This window comes from Heloderma suspectum, chromosome 1 (assembly GCF_057233095.1).
Source record: "Heloderma suspectum isolate Gila_16-S chromosome 1, 16-S_ref, whole genome shotgun sequence".
NCBI classification, from domain to species: Eukaryota; Metazoa; Chordata; class Lepidosauria; order Squamata; family Helodermatidae; genus Heloderma; species Heloderma suspectum.
This window is the reverse complement of record NC_139458.1, coordinates 47,088,965-47,111,761: the sequence shown is the minus strand read 5'-3', so window position 1 is coordinate 47,111,761 and position 22,797 is coordinate 47,088,965. Positions and strand designations below refer to the sequence as shown.

The 22,797-nt window shown below is 45.3% G+C and overlaps 1 protein-coding gene across 2 annotated transcripts in view; it reads right to left on the bottom strand.

The window, feature by feature from the left end:
- Positions 1 to 10,761, bottom strand: part of SPTLC2 (serine palmitoyltransferase long chain base subunit 2) — a 109,761-nt gene extending 99,000 nt beyond the window's left edge. For both annotated transcript variants that reach the window (XR_014788769.1, XM_084841415.1), the window contains exon 1: positions 10,555 to 10,761. Coding sequence is in view for 1 of the 2 variants with exons in the window: in XM_084841415.1 (XP_084697541.1) it covers positions 10,555 to 10,680 (126 nt within the window). In the remaining variant the exon portion in view is untranslated. The remainder of the gene's footprint in view (positions 1 to 10,554) is intronic.
- Between the last annotated feature and the right edge of the window lie 12,036 nt (positions 10,762 to 22,797).

The window sequence follows — 22,797 nt, the reverse complement described above, 5'->3', positions numbered from 1 at the left end:
TGGAGAAGAATGTGTTTCTAGAATGTTCTTCCCCAGAGTGAAGCCCATTTTATTTGTCATGGGGTTTAGATGAGTAATTTTACCTGGTGTGTGACACCAACTATTTCTATTACTACTGTATCTTGCTGCTCTATTGTCTTACTGTGAAATTTTAATGTTTTAACTGGCTTGCTTTTGTTAGCCATACCAAGAGTCTCCAAACTGAAGAGCGGAGTATGGTGTTGCTGCTGCTGCAGCATACCCACTAGACTCCCTGGCAGGCTCTGGTGGTGTTGACAGAAGCGCTTTCAATCTCTGGAACAGGAGATCTGAAGATTAAGCACTATGGTGTTGTTACTACATGGTCAGAACATTAAATAATAATGGTGTGCTAATGTAGCTCAGGGCCCTGAAAGGATGGCAGGTGTTCTGGCTGCACTGGGACCTAGGGGAAGTGGCTGGTCACTTGGGAGCTCACAGAAATGCCACATTGCGTGAGACAAGAATAATGTCCAGTAGGCCAAGTCATATTTGATAGAACAAGGTCATGGCAAAGCAGAACACTAACATAACATCAAACAGTGCTCTGCAAGAGCTGCTTTGTTGGAGTAGTTGTCCCAGCAAGGGACTGTCAGCAACTGAGGGCCTAATTAGGCTGGTCAGCTGAGGTCCTTCAGAATCTCCATCCCTGCTTCATACTGACTGCAAATCTTAAAGGGGCTATGCTCATTTTTATAGTTGCAAGCTCCTATGTGGCTGCAGTACATGAGAAACTTTGGGAGACTCATCCTTGGAGGTCGAGGGGACAAATGAATCCTTGGACCCAGAGAACACATGAGGGGTGCCAAGCGTTCTCTCTAGAGCGACTGCTGCCTCATCAAGCCGAGAATCCTCTTCGGGGCGATGTAGAACCTCTGACCACAGAGCCATAACAGGTGAACAAACGAAGATGATCTATATTTAGAGTCTTACATTTATTTTTATTTAAAGTATTTCTAGGCCACCTTTCAGGGCAGGAGCCCTCTGAAGGCAGCTTACAACAATAAAATAGACTTGTACAATTTCGTAAAAACAACCAGCTAAAATACAACAATAAACACCACAATCAGCAGAAGGCCAGAGTAAACAAGTAGGTTTTCAGAGCCTTCCTAAAAGCCTGCAATGCTGGGGCTTAACAGACCCTCAACGGCAACCCATTTCAGAGGCGTTCAGAGGTAAATTAGTTTTGGAGCTCGGTATTGTCACTCATAGCGCTTCTGTGGAAGAGTCTACACATTTTAGGTGTTCTAGTCTGCTCAACACTATGCCTTCTTTGACATACAGAGCAACACCTTCCCCAATATGCCCATCCCTGTCCTTCCTGTAAAGTTTATATCCAGAGATGACCATCAGATGCCTCTGGCATGTGCATCTTTTGCCATGGCACTTAGGCCTCTTGGATTGGATATCATGTTCTACTATATACTCATGGACTATTTCCTCCCCTTCTACACTTGGGCAATCAAAAACATTTTCATCTTCATCCCTTTGGGACAATTTAACTTGACCCAGATGCTTTGCAGCTCTTGTAGGCTTTCCGCCAGGATTTAGTTTAAAAGCTGCTCTGCCACCTTTTTTGTTTAGCGCCAGCAGTCTGGTTCCATTTTGGTTCAAGTAGAGTCCATCCCTCTTGTACAGGCCTAGCTTGTCCCAAAATGTTCCCCAGTGCCTAACAAATCTGAACCCATCCTCCCTGCCCCACCATCTCATCCACACATTGAGACTCCTCAGCTTTGCCTGTCTAACCGGCCCTGTGCATTGAACAGGTAGCATTTCCAAGAAAGCCACCTTGTTGGTCCTGGATTTCAACCTCCTACCTAGCAACCTAAATTTGGCTTCCAGGACCTCACGACTTCATTTCCTCACATCACTGGTACCAACATGGACCATGATCTCTGACTCCACCCAGGCACTATCTACTAGGCTATTTAGATGGTGCGTGATATCTGCAACCTTCGCACCAGGCAGGCAATTTACCATGCGGTCTACATGCTCATCACAAACCCAGCTGTCTATGTGTCTAATGATTAAATCTCTCACTACCACAAGCCCTCCTCCCCGCAGAGGCACATCCCCAGCGAGAGAGAATATTTGTTTGTCTTTTGACGAATGGGTCCCTTCTAAAGGATCATTTCCTTCTTCCTCAGAATGATGCCCACATTCTCCATGACAGCAGAGGAGCTGTCACCCTGGGAGTGGGACACTGCTAATAGGTTCCTGAAGGTCTCATCCACCAAATCAACATATAACTAAATTAATGCTAAATGGCAGTACTGATAGTTTCCTCAGATTTGTCTGCACAACTCATTGCCTCTCAATGTTTTGTTTCCCCTTTTGTAGTCTACAATAGCATCTCTGAGGAACGTTTAGCCATGAGCTCAGAAATTCTTGAAAAAAATGCAATACCCAAATTTTTTCACAAGTCACTGCTTCCTGAATCCACCTTGAAATAATGCAAACCAGCTTATTTTGCAATCAACTTGATAAGTTTCAATGAAGAATCAAAGCTATAGGCAGTCCTTCAAGTAATTTGATCCCAAACCATTTAAGGCTTTAATGTCAAAACCAGCACCAGGTCAAAACAAGTATTCCATAACATGAGCACAAACTCGCGCTTATATCCCACCACTCCATTTAAAAGAAAATGATGACACTGGCTAACAATGCAGTATTCACACATCAAAACAAATCAAATATATACTTCACATTGCCAAGATACTTGCTTTGTAGCCCTGTTCAGTGCTATAGATCACAGATGTGCATTCTTGGGCTTGCTACCCATGGATCTGATCTGGTTTGGGTTAGTCAAACAGTCATGTCAGTCCACTCTGTAACAGCTTGTCTTTTATGGGAAGGGTTGGACTAAAAGGACATGGGGGGCTGTATCTACATTACAACCCTTCAAATCTCTTACCAAACGTCATAGTTAAGGCCTTGTCTCTCAAATAAAACAAGATATTTTCTTCGCAAAAATCCAGCTCAGTGGTTAAAATTTAATGCAAGCTCTGCTTAGAGTAGACCCACTAAATTGAATGGGACTGAAGTCACATTCATTTCAATGGGTCTACTCTAAGTAGCAGGGTATACTCTAGACTTGGTTTTCTCAAGTAGACATGGAGATGGTGGTCTGAAGGTAGGGGACTTTGCATCAGTTCCTATTAAGATGGTCCACCCCTAGAGGCTAATGGATTTGGATGGTTTCCAGAGGGCTCTGGGAAGGTTTCTGGCTGATATGGCTGGCTCTCCTGTCAAAACCCTGGTTGATCTGTGGGATGCAGAAATGGTCCAGGTAAGGTGACACAATTGCTCCTGAGCACCCTCTCTGATGTAGAGCTCATACTGCTCTATGGTATACCCCAATGATGAAACAAAATAGGACATAGCTTGAATGCAGATGGAGAAGAACTCCTAGTGGATGCAACTGAACACTAGTGTGGGCCTATGGTAAGGTATATTCAGGGGCAGTGAGGGTGGCAAAGAAACGACATTTGCTGCCTCTATTGAATCCTCTATCTGCCACCCAGCAGAGCTTTTCAGAGTCATCCGGGGCCTATTACGTGCCAGTCCTAAGGGCACTGTAGCCCCCATCTGAGACCCGCTGTAATACATTTGCTAGGCACTTCCAGGATAGGATCTCTTGCATCCACCAGGATGTAAACTCCAGTGTTACAGCAGGTGAATCAGGTGAGGTATTCAAAGCACAGCCTGGTCCAGTTTTCTAGGATGAGTTTCAGTTGGTACAGCTCAAGGACATCGACAAGGTCTGTGGACAGGTTCATGTAACCACTTCTGTATTAGATCCTTACCCCTCTTGGCTTACCAGCAGGGAAGGAACAGCTAGCTGGGCCAGGGAGGTGATTAATGCCTCTTGGCGAGAAGGAGTGGTCCTGGACCACCTGAAAGAGGTGGTGGTGAGACCACTCCTGAAGAAAACCTCCCTGGACCCAGAAATCTTAATAATTTTAGGCCAGTAGCAAATGTTCCATTCATGGGCAAGGTCCTTGAGCAGGTGGTTGCAAGCCAGCTCCAGACGCTCTTGAATGAGACCGATTACCTGGATCCACTTCAGTCAGGGTTCAGGCCAGCTTTTGGCATGGAAACAGCCTTTGTCGCCCTGTATGATCACCTACATTTGGAGAAAAGCAGGAGGAGTGTGACCCTGTAGATTCTCCTTGATCCCTTGGTGACTTTCGATACCATTCGAGCATAGTATCCTTCTGGGACGACTGAGTTGGAAATGGGAAGTACTGCTTTGTAGTGGTTTCGCTCGTACTTGGAGGGATGGCTCCAGAAGGTGGTGCTTGGAAAACATTGCTCGGCCCCATGGATTCTTCAGTATGGGCTTCCACATGCTATTTACCACCTACACAAAACCATTGAGCGTGGTCATCTGGAGTGCGTTGTCATCAGTATGCTGATGAGAAGCAGCTCCGCTTCTCCTTTTCATCTTCATCAGGTGAGGCTGTGGATGTGCTAGACTGGTGCCTGGCTGCAACAATGGACTGGATAATGGCTAATAAACTGAAACTCAATCCAGACAAGACTGAGATGTTGTTAGTGGGTAGTTCTTCTGACCAGATGGAGGGTGCTCAACCTGTTCTGGATGGGGTTCAGAAGCTGCAGCTCGTGCAAAATGTGGCGGCCAGATTGATAACAGGGAGCAGAAGATCTGAACATATAAGACCAACTCTGGCCCACTTGCACTGGCTGCCTATACATTTCCGAGGCTGATTCAAGGCGCTGGTTTTAATCTATAAAACTTTATATGGCTTGGGACCGCAATATCTGACAGAGTGCCTCTCCCAAAACAAACCTACCCATACACTCCACTCAGCATCTATGGTTCTCCTCCAGGTGCCTCCTCCGAGGGAAGTTTAGAAGGAGGCAGAGAGAGAGAGAGAGAGAGAGAGAGAGAACGAGAACCTTCTTGGTGGTGGCTCCCCAATTATGGAATGATCTCCCAACGAGACCCACCAGGCACCAACATTATCTTTTCGGTGCCAGGTTAAGACCTTCCTCTTTTCTCAGGCATTTGGCAGCATATGATGAGTTTTAATCAGATCCTGGATTTGTCTTATGGTTATGGTTGATCGCTTAAAGTTGTTTTTTAGATATATGTTGTCTCTGTATGTACTGTCTTGCATGTTTTTATGTAAATGGTTTTTTAAACTTTAAAAACCATTAAAAATATGGTATGCAATCTTTGTAAGCAACTAAGAGAGCATCAGCTATGGGGCAGTTTAGAAATGTAATAAATAAATGTTGGATTTTACCCAGTAGGTTTTGAGTCTCTGAGCAGCGAGCCTAGTAAAGTTAATATTTGACTGACTCATGTTTGAGGAATTTTATGTTGCCACTTTGAATACTACAGTCTTTAGTTCTAAATGTGAGATGTCTTGTGTTGATGATAAACTTGCAGACATGGGGGGGGGGATACATGATTATTCTGAGGCCCTGGGAAAATTAGAAACCTTCCTCCAAAAGAAGTCTCCTGCAAAAGAAAGCTGGAGGTAGCTAGGCATTTGTTGTTCATCTTAAATCAGTGGTGGGCAACTTGTCGCCCTCCAGATGTTTTAGCCTACAACTCCCATCAGACCTAGCCAGCACATTCAATGGTAAGGCATGATGGGAGTTTTAGGTCAAACTACCTGGAGGGCCACAAGTTGCCCACCCCTGTCTTAGAGGTTCTTTCCCTCTTGCTTCACTTGACAACCTGAATGCAAATTCTCAACACTCAAACATGAACACAGTCACTATAAATGGGGTTGCCGTATACATTGAAAGGGTAAACTCACTATGGAAGCAAAGTTCCACAGAGTATCTTAGATACTAGCTTTTATGGCTTCTCAGAGCTATGCTGCTTCCAAGTTCACATCAATATTTGAGAAGTATTTGCTATCCAACCACTACACATCCTACAAGAATTACTAATGCCATGATCCACAGCACACTCATCTCTTAAGTAAGTCTAACTGAAACCGATGTGACTAACACCCAAAACAAACACGTTTAGGACAGAGAATTTGAAGAAAAAGTAACTGATCAAAGAGGGGAAGTTGAGGGAGCTAGCTGGGATAACATTTCACTATGTTGCTACACCTCAAACAAGGAGTAGGATAAATTAAGTACAGTCCCATATGATAATGTATGTAGTACAACATAACCTGCAAAGGTACACAAAGCTCAGAGACATGAATCATATCTAGGAATCCACAAATGCAATTCTAAGATTCACACTTATGAACACCACCCTGGAATCAACTGGATGAAGGCAGTTAAGAAACACTTCAATACAATAAATTGCCAATAATGACATGGTGTCTTCCTCTCCTGGAACAGAGCAAGCATTTTGAAACAGTAGCAGTTCTTTGTAAGATCATGTAGCTTGTTATTAGAAATTCAAAAGTTGTATTACAGCTGTCAGAAAAACTTTTGTTACTATGTTTTACAGCCTGGTCCCATGTATACTTTCTCAGAAGTAAGTCCCACCAAGTTCATTTAAGTGTGCACAGAATTCCAGAAGAAAGTGGTGAGGAGCAATTTGTAGGAACTAGGAAATATTGCAATTTGAACACAGATTTCCCCTTTTCCTTTTTAAGAGAAACCTTATCCAGTTGTTGTCTTTTGTACCATTCCGGGAGCCGTAAACAAAGGATTTTACATGCCAAAACCTGGCTTCATCATGAATCCTAATTAAAAAAAAATAAGCCCAGAGTATAGCTTTCCCAGAACCCAGGGCAGATTGTGGCTACACAGACCAACTCTGTAGCCAATAAAAATACAAGCCACAAAAGTTGTTGGTCTTCACAGTGCACACAATTCCTGCTTACTGAAAAACTTGTAATTCCTTCATTTTTTTTAAATTAAAATGTTCTGACAGGGAATGAGGCTGGGCCCTTCCTTTCCAAACTCCATACTTTCCCGACATATTGTATGAGAAAGTGTAAATATTTTATATGTGAATTTTTTTAACAAAAATTATATATTTGCAGATTAGATTTAAATTAAAAGGAGGAATAGGTCAAAAGTTAAAGATTAAATGTTTAAAAAAGGATTTAATGTATTCATTAAACATAGATAAATCCCAGGTTATGAATTCAGTCTATTGGAACTTGCTTGTATCAGTTTTGAAAATCTATATAGCATTGTTACAATATCATAGTGGGATTGCACTGCACAGGTGGCTAGTGAAAATAATGATTGACTATCAAAGCCAGACAAAACCTGCGAACCCCTGGTCCTGCCTCTGAACTGTAGCAACGTTTTCATATTCTGTTACAACATGGATCTTCTTTTCACCATTCAGCTATCTTCATTTGGGGCTTTTTTAGTACATCTTGGATTCTTCGGTGCAGTTAACACCACGAATACTTAAGTTTTCTTTTAACTTAAGAAACTTGACACTTCTTGTAAAACAACCTGCAAGTATTTACATACATCAGCTGAAACCACAATGCAATAAAAGAACTATGGTACTACTTACACAAGGTCATTCTTCACTTTATTTCATTTCTATACCACCCAATAGCCGAAGCTCTCTGGGTGGTTCACAAAAATTAAAACCAAAGAGCACACAATAAAACAATATAAAATATGTAAAACATTAAAACCACAGTAAAGCAATACAACCAGAATAAAACGAGAATAAAACCTAGCAGCAATACAGGGATTTAGAATAGCAAAGCTAACAGTCTAGAAAGCTAAAAAAAAGTCAGATAAGCCCCATGTCCCAACCCTACAGCATCTACAAAATCTGATATTTCGTTTGAGAAATCATGGTCCAGTCACAAGAACCACTATCTCTATAAAAACAGTTGCTTTGCTTTCATTACTCGACAGATGTTTTTGTGTGTGAAATCTCTGTACTAGTAACCCAAAAGGGATCCCTGAAGCTGCATGCACAGTGAATGTCATAAGCTCCTTTATCATACTAACAAAGCAATCTTATGCATATTTACTCAGAAGCAAATCCCAATTTGTTCAAAGAAGCTTACTCCCAGGAAATGCACATAAGACTCGAGCCTGAATTACCTCTGAACAAGTCTTTATTCAAAGCACTATGTTAGAGGATCCACAATCAATAGACCCTGTCCTTCAATTGAAGCTAGAACTGTGAGGTTATGACTGAATAATCAGGTAGCTCTGAGTACCTGCATCCTTCACATGCAGCCTACTAGAAGAGAAGGCCTCAGATGAAGCCTCCGAGCTGGTACCGCTCCCTCCACTATCTGTGCATTTAAACACACGGGTGGAGATTGAAAGCATCTTCCGACTGCAACTTGCTAAAAGGGACAGCTACTCAGAGCTCCACTTTCTAGTGAATAAGAGCCTTCAGGAAAGCCAACCACACATGTATTTGAAAATTCCTGGAATGACTCCACACCTACCCAATAAACACTGCCAAGAACCACCATGGTAGACACAAGGCTATTTAAAATATATCCTGTTAAGTATGGATTTGACTTAAACAGAGCACATCACAACACAATAAACTAATAGAGCATCACAAGTAACCATAGAACTGCAGACCATTAGAATAAGACTTATTTCTAACTACACATGAATAGGTTCAGGCTATTGGGGGGGGGGGAGGGACAGCTTATAAGCAACAAGATACACTAAATCTCAATCTACATAGTTGTCATTAACAGCCAGAAAATCTTAAGATAGTGTAAGCAATACAATTATTGAAAACTGCTTAAAGTTAAGCAGCATTTCCAGAAATATGTTATGCACCCAGTTAAACTATAATTGGTTTCACATCTGTTGTAAATGGTTAAAATTGTAGTCTTCTCTAGAAATGTAAGATTTTGCTGTTTCAGCGTGCGCGCGCACACGCACGCTGAGGGTTGCAACCTCTGACACATATCACCCCGACTAAATTATGGAAAGAATCAAAGTTTTAGGATTAAGATAATGCAAAGAATATAGGATATATCAAATAATAATATCTAGGCATAGTGGTAGATTACCATCTGACCTTAACTCTGTGACTTCTCAAGTCTAGTGTATCTCATCACTACCCCACACCTGAGGACAACAGCAACCCCTCCATCTTCCTCCAGATTATCCTTGTTCTGAATATGTGGCTTAGATAACAAAACATATTGATGTAGGGGAAGGTGGACCTGCGCCTTAGGCCCCTTTTAGTTTAACCACATATAGAAATGAGTTATAATGTACAGATTGTCATCTGGCAGCAACTCAGAAACAGACCTTCTCTGTGGTGGCACCCACTTTGTGGAATGCCCTCCCGCTTGGTATGGGGGAGGCACCAATTGTGGCATGTTTTAGATACTAAAGACCTGTCTCTTCATCCAGGCCTTTCCTGACTGATCGTGCTGCCCAGTGCATTGCGTCTTAGTTCTCCAATGTTGAATGTTTTCAATGGTGGAGAACTGTTTAAAAGCCTTGAGAACCTTGGGAACTGTTTAAAAACCCAAACTAATCGGGGGTTTTAGCTGACAGCTTTTGTATTCCGGTTTGAAATATTTTAACTGTGGACATTCTGTACTTTAACCCGTTACATCGTAAACCGGTTTCGAGGTCTCTTTTCAGATATAAGTCATGATGTCTATAAAATGACTGAATAAATAGCGTGGTGAAAGAGAGTGGGAGGAATTAAGGTTAAATTAAGAGAGGCAGTGTGGTGTAGTGGCAAGAGTGTTGGACTGGGAGCTGGGAGATCCGGGTTCTAGTTGGGTTCTAGTTGGACTGGGAGCTGGGAGATCCGGGTTCACTTTGGGCCAGTCACACACTCTCAGCCCAACCCACCTCACGGGGTTGTTGTTGTGAGGATAAAATGGAGAGGAGGAGGATACTGTAAGCCGCCTTGGGTGCCTTGCAAGAGGAAAAAAGGCGGGATATAAATGCAATAATAAATAAATAAATTAAGGTTCCTTTTCGAGCCTGCAGCCCCAGGGATAACTAGTGGCCCGGGAAAACCGCAAGGAAGGCGGCCCAACGGGGCCGGGACTGAAACTCTCCTTTCCCCCTACCACTTCCTTGCTGAATGGTGAAGAACAGGGAGGCTTGCAAAAGGGCAGGGCTGAACCCGGAGAGTTCTTCAGGGCGTGCGCGCGTTCCTAGCGATATCTGGAGACGTCCCTGGATACCCCACCTTGGGCTCCTCAGCCGCAGAAACAGAGGCGGGAAGGCCGCCCGCCAGCCCCTACTTTTGAGGAAACGAGGGAAGGAAGAGGAAGCGAAGGGCTTTTCTATTCCCCTTCCCTCCCGGCGCCGGAGAGAGGAGGCGCGGAGCCGAGCGCCGGCGCCGAAGCCAAGTAGCTACACCGGGAAAGGAAGGCACGCGGGCAGAAAGGCGCCTCCGAGGAAGCCTCGCCGCTCCAGGCCACCCTCCTGCCTTCGCCGCGGCCGCATGGATGCCGGAGACCCGACCCAGGCGCCACGCCCTGGGGCTGGGCACCGGCAGCAGGGGCCAACCAGGCCGCTCCGAGAGGGAAAAGCTCCGGGGCGCGGCGGGGCGCGGCGGCGGCGGGGCGCGCCCCGACCCAGGCGCTCCGACGACCGCCTCACCTGGCTGCGGGGCTCGGCGCCGGAGGAGCCTCGTACGTAGCCGTTCTTCAGGCCGCAGCCGGGCTCTGCGAGGCCGCAGCCGCTGGCGCGGGGCTGCCCGCCCGGCTTCGCGGGGCCGCGCTTCATCTTGCCGGCTCAGACAGCGGCAGCCTGGAAGCCCAGCGCCGGCCGTCCCTGCTATACGGTGCCGGAAACCCTGCCGGAAGCGCTCGCCAATCACAGGCGGCGACGTCACCGCGAGGCGGAGACGGCGCAAAGCACGCTTGGCCTGCAGCGCGCGATGGAAGAAGCGCGCCCCGGGCGAAGCCGGATCCGGAGGGACGGGCGGCGGCCCCGGGCTCCGGAGGCGGAGACGGAGGCGGGGGGCGGCGCTCCCGCGATTCGAGCGGGCCAATCGCAAGTGGGGTGAAGTTCCGTTTCGGGGCGGAGACAGAGAAATGACCCAATCGTCGGGCGAGGCACCCAAGACTCGGGACATATTAAAGGGAAGTACTCCTTCGCGCGGCGCCTAAGGGATCTATGAGTTCAGTTCCGCAAGATGGAGCGATGGCCACCTTTGGATGCTGTTAGAAGGGGACCGGACAAATTTATGGGGGAGAAGGCTGTCAGCGGCAGCTAGTCCTGATGGCTATATGCTACCTTCAGTACCAGGGCAGTATGCCTATCTGCACCAGTGGCTGGGGAACATGGGCCGGAGGGTGCCGTTGCACTCATGTCCTGCTTGTGTGTTTTCTGTGAGCAGCTGGTTGAACAGAATGCTGGACTAGATGGATCTTGGTTTGAACCAGCGTGGTTCTTATGTTTTAAGACAGGATGGCTGAAGAGCTGAATTTGGAATAAGACTCCATGAAGAATTTTTGTCACTGGATACTTTATTACTGGATACAATCACGTTATTTGCATACCGCCAGGTTTCTGTATACATTATCATAGAATCATAGAATAGTAGGGTTGGAAGGGACCTATAAGACCATCGAGCCCAACCCCCTTTATGCACAAAGCAATTCACAACAAAACATAACACACACAATAATCTCTTATATCCATATAAAAGACAATTTAAAACACTAGCATAATAACAAAAATACACAAACTTTCCAAGCCACTCCTGTGCTGCACCAAGTGATGGTGGCTGTTGCAGCCACATTATCACCAATCCACTACACAGCACTAGCACAGCATACCTGGTCAGCTTGCAGTGCCAGAAGCTGTTCAGTCCCACCTCCTCAGTATACGTTATTTAGGGCGCAATCCTATGCAGATAGGCGGCCACTGCCTCTGGATTCAGAGGCAACTGCCTATCTGATGCAGGGCAGGAGAACCATGGAGAGAATTATTCCCTCCGCCCTTCCCTTCCCCTGCCCTGCATTTGTGGTTAGACAGCCGATTTCGCCTGTCTAACCGGTGGAGGGTGGAATGGGGGAGGAGGCTGCCGGATGACACATAGGATGTGTCGTATCAGCATTTCTGCCCTTCCCGCCCTGGAACAGCCCCTGGAACACCCCATTTTGGCCGCTCTGCACTCCACTTACAAGCATGGAGCACGGGGCTGTTCTGTGCTGCCTGAAAGGCAGTGCAGAAGGGGGGGAAGGTCGGTTCTCCAGGAGCCGATGGTTCCTGGAAAACCAGATATCCTATGGCCGTCTAGCCACTGACTAGCGGCTATAAGATTGCTCCCTTATTTATATATAACATTTTTACCCCACTCTTCAGCCAAAAAAGGCTCCCAGAAAGGCTTACAAAGATTAATAATAAGACAGTCCCTTCCCTCAGGCTTAGAATCTAAAAGACCGGCACTAAAGAGAAAGGGATTGGGAGGAAGGAGCCAGCCCAGTTGGTAGGACTGGACTGACAGACCAAAAATTGGAGCTGTGTATCTTAATCACCACTATATTTTAATGGCAAGTTAAATATAAAGACATTACATATTGTGAAAATAGCTCCTCCACCTCCATCGAGCCAAAATTAGAGCTATACGAATCACAATTGTTAGAAAGTGACATAAAACAATTTTCGGATGTTCCAGAAGGGGACAGCATTATCTGTAAACAGGTTGCTATACTTTAATATCACAGACTGATGTAGGTGCCCAGATTGGGAGAGAACAGCTTTGCTATTTCAAGAATCTTACAGTCTGATTTAGAACATGTTGTTCTGGATGTATGCAAGTCTCAAAGAGTTCATTGCAATGGGAGTTCCTAATAAATCTGGTGAGTGTGGCAGCTTCCATTGCAGCATTCTGTGTTGCACCATTCTCGACAAAAAAAAAAGATACTCTTGTCTTTACACAGAAGAGTTGCAGCAGCTACATTCTAATGCCAAACAATGCCAGGTCTTTGGACTTAAAATGTTACAAGAAATATGCTGTTGATCAAATGAGGTTTTGGGGAGAAATAAGGAGGAGAAAGTTAGTAGCAGTAATAATTTGAGTTGAAAGATGGGCTATAAATCAAAACATAAATGCATGTATACAAATAAAGACATATACATATGCAGCTGTAAGTGATAGATTTAGGTCTGCGGCATTTCGACTTTCTGTGCACTAAGATTGTATGTGATTATGTTTGGCTCATTCCTTCACACCCAGCATTCATGCTCTATTCCAAGGGTAGGGAACCTTTTTGGGCCCGTGGGCACATTTGGCAGTTTGAGAAACTGTCCTGGGCACCACCACAAAATGGATGTGCTGCAGATGAAAGCATGCACTAGCAGCCAGCTGTCATCTTAATTTCCTAAGAATGTCTCTGAGCCCCATGTGTGGCCCAGAGGCACTGGTGGGAAAATAATATGGGAGCAGCTAGAAGCCCTCACTTTGCTTTGAAGCAATCCCAGCTGCCAGTAAAAAATAAATAAATAGGAAGGGCAGGGCACCTTAGCAGGTGCCAAGAAAGTGTCCAAGGAGGCACTGGTTCCCACGGATGCCGCATTACCTACTCCTGCTCTACTCATTGAGGATTTGATTTATATATTACTACATTTCTATCCTGCCCTTTTTCCTCTCACAAGGAGCCCAAGGTGACTCACATAGTCCTCCTCCTCTTCATATTATCCTCACAACAACCCTGTGAGGTAGGTTAGGCTGAGAGTCAGTGACTGGCCCAAAGTCACCCAGTGAGCTTTGTGGCTTAGTGGGGACTAGAACCTGGATTTCCCGAGTCCCAGTCCAACACTCTGACCACTACACTGCCCTGGATTCATTCAGCATTCAGCATTCACACTCTTCCAACGGGGAAATAATTAACAACAGTAGTTCATAATTACTGGTCTATATGCATCAGCCAGGGTAGACTCTGACCTTGCAAGATTTTATGAGGCAGAGAGTCAAAACAGAGCTTTCAGCAGAACGATGGTGTATCCTATCCTCTCCCCTCATCTGATTTGAGCCATATGCCAAGGACAAAACGAAGCTCACGTGTGATCAGAGCAGCAAATAGCAGTGATCCATCTGGCAGTTATTGATAGATGGTATCCAGTGAACAGCTCAGAATTCAAGCAGGACAAGTCTCAGTGAGGTGTCATAAATATGTGTATGTGCTACTGGACGGCAGTAGAAAACAGGGATTGATGTGGCGGATTCCAATTTTCAGAAGCAGTCAGCATGAAAAGAACAGAAGAGCCTTGCGGGATCAGATCGAAGGACTGCCTAGTCCAGCACTTTTTGCCACAGTGGCCAGACTGTGCCTTTTTGCCTCTGGAAAACCCACAAGCATGACGGGAGGGAAACAGCCCTCTCTTGCTGTTGTTCTCCAGCAATTGATGTTCAAAGATATGCTTCCCCTGATCCTGGAGGCAGCATTTAGCCATCAGAATGAGTAGTAGCTGCTGACAGACTTATCCTCCACAATTTTGTCTAATCCCCTTCTAAAGCCATCTAGGTTGGTGGCTGTCCACAAATCTAGTGGCAGGGAGTTCCATAGTTTAGCTCTGCACTGTGTGAAGTGCTTCCTTTCATTGGATCACCTGGGTTCTAACATTTTGAGCGAGGGAGAAAACTTCTCTCCACTTTCTCCACACCATGCATAATTTTACAAACAAAAATCATCATTTCCCCCCTTACTGTTTTTCTAAAATAAAAAGCCACTTTAACCTTTCCTTGTAGGGAGTTGCTCCAGCCCCCTGATCATTTTGGTTGTCTTTTTCTGTACCTTTTCCACTTCTACAATATCCTTTTTGAGGTGCAGTGACCAGAAATATACACAGTGGCCTAGTTGACACATAATGCTAACCCAGGGTTTGACTGGGTTCGGATGACACGCCATGGTTCATCATGGGTTATTTAACCCATGATAAGCTGCAAAGCCTGCAGGTGCTAGATCACATATCCAGTGGGTTTTTGTGTCTTGTGACCCCAGGGAGCGTCAGTTATGCGAGGCTTAACCCATGCTCACTGGGTTCGCACAAGATGACAACCCCTGAGCAGGATTGCATGTTCAGAATGGCAGCTACCATTTTGTTTGAGAAATGTTGCTCAAGGATATTTCAAGCTTGTGGCAAAGATTAACAAGATAAAGTTTCTCACAGAGCCCTAAGGACAAATTTATTTACAGTCAGGGCCAGAAATATTGGAACAAGGATAACTGTTTTGGCAGTTGGCCTCTGTACACCACCACATTGAAGTTGAAAGGAAACACACCCAGATGGGAGGGAAGTCAGGACTTTCAGCTGTAATTCAAGGGGTTTGACAAAAGTGGGTCACTAACCATTCAGGAAGGACAGCCAGTGGCATATACACACACCCATTGTTGGTGGCTCATAAGTAATGGAACGAATGGCTGACAAGCAGTTGCATGGCCAGGTGTGGCCTGTTTCCTGGGTACCCCATGACCAATCAAGCAGATAAAAGGCCTGGAGGTGGTTCTGAGTGTTACATTTGCATTTGGTAGCTGTTCCCTGGAACTCCCAACATGAGGTCCAAAGAGGTGTCCACGCGAGTGAAGGAGGCCATCATTAGGCTGAAGAAACAAAATAAACCCATCAGAGAGATAGCAAAAACAGTGTGAGTGGCCAGTACTACAGTTTGGAACATCCTGAAAAAGAAGGAATTAACTGGCATGCTCAGCAACAGCAAAAAGCCTGGAATACCACGGAAGACAACTAACATGGATGACTACAGAATTCTGCTCATGGTGAAGAGGAACCCTTTCACAACATCTAGCCAGGTCAAGAATGCTCTTGCGGAGGTAGGCATGTCACTGTCAACATCTACAGTCAAGAGACGGCTTTATGAACATAACTACAGAGGCCTCACAACAAGGTGCAAACCACTGGTAACACTCAAGAACCAAAAGGCCAGATTAGCCTTTGCCAGCAAACACCTAAGAAAGCCTGCCCAGTTCTGGAATAAGATTCTTTCGACTGATGAAACCAAGATTAACTTGTACCAGAATGATGGGAAGAGAAAAGTATGGAGAAGGAAAGGAACAGTATGGAGAAGGAAAGGAACAGCTCATGATCCAAAGCATACCACATCATTTGTCAAACATGGTGGAGGCAGTGTTATGGCATGGGCATGTATGGCTGCCAATGGAACTGGTTGCTGGTGTTTATTGATGGCCTTACTGCTGATAAAAGCAGCAGGATGAATTCTGAGGTGTATAGGGCTATACTTTCTGTTCAGATTCAGCCGAATGCTGCCAAACTAAGAGGACGCCGCTTCATATTGCAGATGGAGAATGACCCAAAACATACAGTACAAGCTACCCAAGAGTTTCTCACTGCAAAGAAGTGGGATGTTCTTCAATGGCCAAGTCAGTCACCTGATCTCAACCCAATAGAGCATGCTTTTCACTTACTGAAGACAAGACTGAAGGCAGAAAGACCCACAAACAAGCAGCAGCTGAAGGCAGCTGCAGTAAAGGCCTGGCAAAGCATCTGGAGGGAGGAAACTCAGCATTTGCTCATGTCCATGGGTTCCAGACTTCAGGCAGTCATTGACCGCAAAGAATTTTCATCCAGGTATTAAAGGCGATTCTTAAGTTTGAAATGATGTTGGTTTGTTCCATTACTTATGAGCCACCAATGATGGGGGTGTGTGTATGCCACTGGCTGTCCTTCCTGAATGGTTAGTGCCCCACTTTTGTCAAACCCCTTGAATTACAGCTGAAAGTCCTGACTTTGCTCCCATCTGGGTGTGTTTCCTTTCAACTTCAATGTGGTGGTGTACAGGGGCCAACTGCCAAAACAGTTATCCTTGTTCCGATATTTCTGGCCCTGACTGTATTTTATTTATTTATTGCATTTATATCCCGCCTTTTTTCCTCTTGCAAGGAACCCAAAGCGGCTTACATTCTCCTCCTCCTCCTCTCCATTTTATGCTCACAACAACAACCCTGTGAGGTAGGTTGGACTGAGAGTCTGTGACTGGTCCGAAATCACCCAGTGAGCTTCCATGGCTGAGTGGGGACTAGAACCCAGATCTCCCAGCTCGCAGTCCAGCACTCTAGCCACTACACCACGCTAAAGCAAACCTAAACAGCTCCCATTCTCTTGTCCTTTTAATCTCACAAGAAATCAAATGTAGATATTCATCAAAATAATATGCTCCAGCCCCAAACTGCACCATTGTTTATAGAGATCGTGCTGCGTCTATTCAGAGCAGGTGTGCTGTGGGTGAGCATATATGCACAGAATTTATTCCCCAGTGCCCTGAACATATGTGATCCCCGTATCTATTTGAGTTTTTTTAGTATGAAAAGGAAATGCTTCCCAAGTGTTTTACTAATTGCAGTGTTTGACTGGAAACATCTTACATAGTGTTTCCTCACAGTAAGTGCATAAAGTGTGGACAGTATGCATCTACTGGTTCCCATGTATGCCATACCACAGACCCTGCACGTACATGGACATTACACATGTAGATGCATGCATGTCACCCATGCATCATATCTTTGCTGTGGGGAACACCAGAGCACCTGCAGCAAAACCTTGCTCTCATTTAGTACTTAAGAAACCATACTGATGCTGAGGTGGAAGCTGGCAGGACAAGCCTCTGTAGAAAGAACAGAGATGGACTGCAAAGCAAACCTGTAAAACCAAATTAAATCTCTCTTTGCAACAACAGCAACAACAACAACAAAATCCTGGATTAAAGTCCAGAGATGGTGGTGTTAGAAAACACTAGGGTTAGTAAATATATAATTTTATTATTATTTTAACATATATATGTCTTGGGATTTGTTTTTTTAATAAAAAAAATTCTTTAAAATGTGGATTTATGATTATGGATGGTTCATAGGACTCATGATTGCTATATATTTTCTAAAGGGCCACTCTGCGTTTAGTAAAAGATGTCCTGATGAAAGGGTCTCTGAGGAAAAAAGAACATGAACTAGGCCTGTAAAAAGCTAATAAACAACCTTTGTCACCCAGATTTCCAGTATGCCTGGGTACGAAGAACTGTTTTTTGTGTTGGCGCAGATACTCAGGTCTGATAAGGCTGAATATCTGTGAGGACTCACGAAAAATGTTTCTTGCATCCAGCATGGATGTGACAGGAGTCACAAAATGAATGTGAAAAGGAAATAAAAGTGAAGAGGAAAAAAATCTTCAGTAATATATAGTCCTATCATGGGAGATTTGTCATAGCGATAGCGATTCCCAGCATATACTCTAATAATAATAATCTATACTTGGCAAGGCTATATAGCTTGACATTGTAATAAGCCACATGGAACAGAAGTTATGTGTGGATTGTGTGTGTGTGTGTGTGGTGTGGTGTGATGTGGTGTGTAAGAGAGAGCGGGGGGAGGGAGAGGTTTCACCTGGATGCAGCAAGGGATAAATCCGTGGCTACCTAGCAACTGCTATGTAGTTCCGTGTGTGTGTGTGTCTGTGTGTCTGTGTGTATGTATGTGTGGTGTGGTGTGTGTATAAGATGGGGGAGGGGGAGGGAGAGATTTCACCTGGATGCAGCAAGGGATAAATCCGTGGTTACCTAGCAACTGCCATGTAGTTCCATTTGTGTGTGTGGGTGTGTGTGTGGTGTGGTGTGTGTGTGTGTAAGGGGGGGGGAGAGATTTCACCTGGATGCAGCAAGGGATAAATCAGTGGTTACCTAGCAACTGCCATGTAGTTCCGTGTGTGTGGTGTAGTGTGGTGTGGTGTGTGTGTAAGGGGGGAGAGGGAGAGATTTCACCTGGATGCAGCAAGGGATAAATCCGTGGTTACCTAGCAACTGCCATGTAGTTCCGTTTGTGTGTGTGTGTGTGTGTGTGTGTGTGTGGTGTGTGTGTATGTAAGAGAGGAGAGGGGGAGGGGGAGGGGGAGGGAGAGATTTCACCTGGATGCAGCAAGGGATAAATCCGTGGTTACCTAGCAACTGCCATGTAGTTCCGTTTGTGTGTGTGTGTGTGTGTGTGTGTGTGTGGTGTGTGTGTATGTAAGAGAGGAGAGGGGGAGGGGGAGGGGGAGGGAGAGATTTCACCTGGATGCAGCAAGGGATAAATCCGTGGTTACCTAGCAACTGCCATGTAGTTCCGTTTGTGTGTGTGTGTGTGTGTGTGTGGTGTGTGTGTATGTAAGAGAGGAGAGGGGGAGGGGGAGGGGGAGGGGGAGATTTCACCTGGATGCAGCAAGGGATAAATCCATGGTTACCTAGCAACTGCCATGTAGTTCCTGTCTGTCTGTCTCTCCCTCCCCAGATAGCCCCTTTGGCCTGCATAATGTTGGGGACCTGTCAAACCATATAGGACTGGTTGCACCAGAATGTGGACAGAGCATTCCCAAGGAGCCTCATTCAGTGCCCTCAAGCATCTGTCTGACTGCCCTCCAATGCCTGTTTCTGTCCCTCCCCTCCTTCATAGGCTCTCTTGACCCCATTCTGCCTCATTGTTGTTGTTGTTCAGTCGTTCAGTCGTGTCCGACTCTTCGTGACCCCATGGACCATAGCACGCCAGGCCTTCCTGTCCTGCGCTCTCTCCCGGAGCGTGCTCAAGTTCATATTCATTGCATCGGTGATGCTATCTAGCCATCTCATCCTCTGCCGTCCCCTTCTCCTTTTGCCTTCAGTCTTTCCCAGCATCAGGGTCTTTTCCAGGGAGTTTTCTCTTCGCATTAGGTGGCCAAAGTATTGGAGCTTCAGCTTCAGGATCTGTCCTTCCAATGAGCAGTCAGGGTTGATTTCCTTTAGGATGGACTGATTTGACCTCCTTGCAGTCCAGGGGACTCGTAAGAGTCTTCTCCAGCACCACAGTTCGAAAGCATCAATTCTTCGGCGCTCAGCCTTCCTTATAGTCCAGCTCTCACAGCCATACATTACTACTGGGAAAACCATAGCTTTGATTAGACGGACCTTTGTCGGCAAGGTGATGTCTCTGCTTCTTACTATGCTGTCTAGGTTGGCCATAGCTTTCCTCCCAAGGAGCAAGCGTCTTTTAATTTCATGGCTACAGTCACCGTCTGCGGTGATCTTGGAGCCCAAGAAAGTAAAATCTGTCACTGCTTCCATTTCTTCCCCTTCTATATGCCAGGAAGTGATGGGGCCAGATGCCATGATCTTAGTTTTTTTAATGTTGAGTTTCAAACCAGCTTTTGCACTCTCCTCTTTCACCCTCAACAAGAGGCTCTTTAGATCCTCTTCGCTTTCTGCCATTAGGGTGGTATCGTCTGCATATCGGAGGTTGTTGATAATTCTCCCAGCAATCTTAATTCCGACCTCTGATTCAGCCAACCTGGCATTTCTCATGATGTACTCTGCATATAAGTTAAATAAGCAGGGTGACAATATGCAGCCTTGTCGTACTCCTTTCCCAATTTGGAACCACTCGGTTGTTCCATGTCTGGTTCTTACTGTTGCTTCTTGACCCTCGTACAGATTTCTCAGGAGACAGGTAAGGTGGTCTGGTACTCCCATCACTTTAAGAATTTGCCACAGTTTGTTGTGATCCACACAATCAAAGGCTTTAGCGTAGTCAATGAAGCAGAAATAGACGTTTTTCTGGAATTCTCTTGCTTTCTCCATGATGCAGCGAATGTTGGTGATTTGATCTCTAGTTCCTCTGCCTCTTCGAAACCCAGCTTGTACTTCCGGTAGTTCTCGGTTCGCATACTGCTGAAGCCTAGCTTGTAGGATTTTGAGCATCACCTTGCTGGCATGTGAAATGAGCGCAATGGTGCGGTAGTTTGAACACTCTTTGGCGTTGCCCTTCTTTGGAATTGGAATGTAAACTGACCTTTTCCAGTCTTGCGGCCATTGTTGAGTGTGCCAAATTTGTTGGCATATTGAATGCAGCACTTTAACAGCATCATCTTTTAGGATTTTAAATAGCTCGGCTGGAATACTGTCATCTCCGCTAGCTTTGTTGTTACTAATGCTTCCTAAGGCCCACTTGACTTCACTCTCCAGGATGTCCGGCTCAAGTTCAGTGACCGCAGTATCATGGCTATCAGGGACATTCATATCTTTCCTGTATAGTTCTTCTGTGTATTCTTGCCTCATTACGCTTTACCAATACCGATGCCCTTCTGAATGTCTCTTCCCTCTTTATTTCCCCTCTTGTCCCCTTTCGCTATTGATGCGTCTCACATTCTTGCATAGCAGCCAGTGAGGCTCATGGCAGCCCATTGCCTGAAGCCCATAAAAACCGGAAATCAAACTTGTAAACTTTTTGTAAGACGCGTAGACACATGGACCTATGAGTCTTACAAAAATGTCTATTTAACGCATCCTGCTTCACCACAACCCCATACTGTGAAAACTATTGTAAATTAGAAAGTTACGAGCACGTATCTGTAAGTTTTGTAACTTTGGAGTATGATAATAGATCATTGCTTAATTCAGCTCACAGACCTGGTAGGAGGTGTGCATACATTGCTTCCTCCTCTCCCAGTCCCTTCTACCAATATAACACAGAATGTATTGTTCCCCGCAGATACAGTCACACCCTCTTGCCATCACCACCCTCTCCTCACCGTGTTCTTGCCTGTTATATACCCCTCTGTACTTTACTTCTCCTTTCTTTACATTTCCTTTCTTTACATGTGCTTTCCCTCCATGGTTTATTGAAGCAATTAGGGCAATCTACAAATAGGGAAGGCATTCCAACAAAAGACTGCATGGTGCAGGAAATACAGAAATGAGGCAGCACAGTAGACTCATGAAGAAGAGTCTTATTCAAAGCTGATACCGTACTTGTTCTGTGGTACCAAAATTTTGATCGTACTTTTACGTTACCCTCCAGGAACTGAGCAGGCATAACAGAAGTCAAAGGAAGTAAGAAGATTCAGATTTCCTCCTCTCTGGTAACAATGATGGATAGCTATCAGTCGTACCACCTGCTTGCATTTTGGCATGAACTCAGGCAGGCTCCTATTCAACAAAATATGTCTGCCTCCAACCATCTTGATTTTTGCCATGTATACCCAGCAACCAAAGGGCTTGTGTCCACATTTGCTATTCAATATCTGTAACCATCAGAAGTAAAAAATTGGAGGCTAGTCCCATACCGAACATGCACAGATGCATCTAAAACCAAGATGGCCATTGCCCTACTGACACTTCGCATGTACCACTGCCCGTGGATTGGCCTTCCCCGATGTGGCACCCTCCAGATGTGTTGGACTGCAGTGCTGGTGCTACTGCATGTGTGGCGCAATTCAAAAGGGCAGTGGCCACGCTGCTTGGCTGTCCTCATGGCACCTCTTGCAGATAAAAAAGTGAAGGGTAGGTGAAAGCCCTTAGCAGTGGCAGCATGCTGCCTCACTAGCGTTGAGACCACCGGTAATCATTATTAGCCAGGATCAGCCAGTCCCTAGAGTGCATCTGTTTCTAGGCTGTGGCTAGAGACAGCATTTTTGTTTCTCTGTTACATTCACTCCGATATCCTGATGTGGTCACCTGTGTGGGGAGCTTGAGTGTATGTGGCTAAAAACAATGCAAGATTTTTGCTTAACTCCCTGGTGTTGTACATCCTGCCTTGCTAAATGAAATAAAGCAACTGCACATAGAGAGAGCAATAGTTGCAAGTGCTGTATCACAAAAGCATAAAGGAAGGGAGAGAGAGAGAGGAAAATTATTTATTGTTCCCTCTAGGCTGATAGAAAAGATACATTGTGAATCTGTAACTAATAAAGTCTGCCATCCACCTAACTAACCACCTGAGTGCTCGACCCTTGCCTGTCATGGCTTATTAAATCAAACAAGGCGGGGAAGTCTAGCTGGGTCCAGGAGGTTGTAAATTCCTCCTTGAGAGAGGGAGTGGTGCCAGCCTCTTAAAAGAGGCGGTAATCAGGCCACTCCTGAAAAAG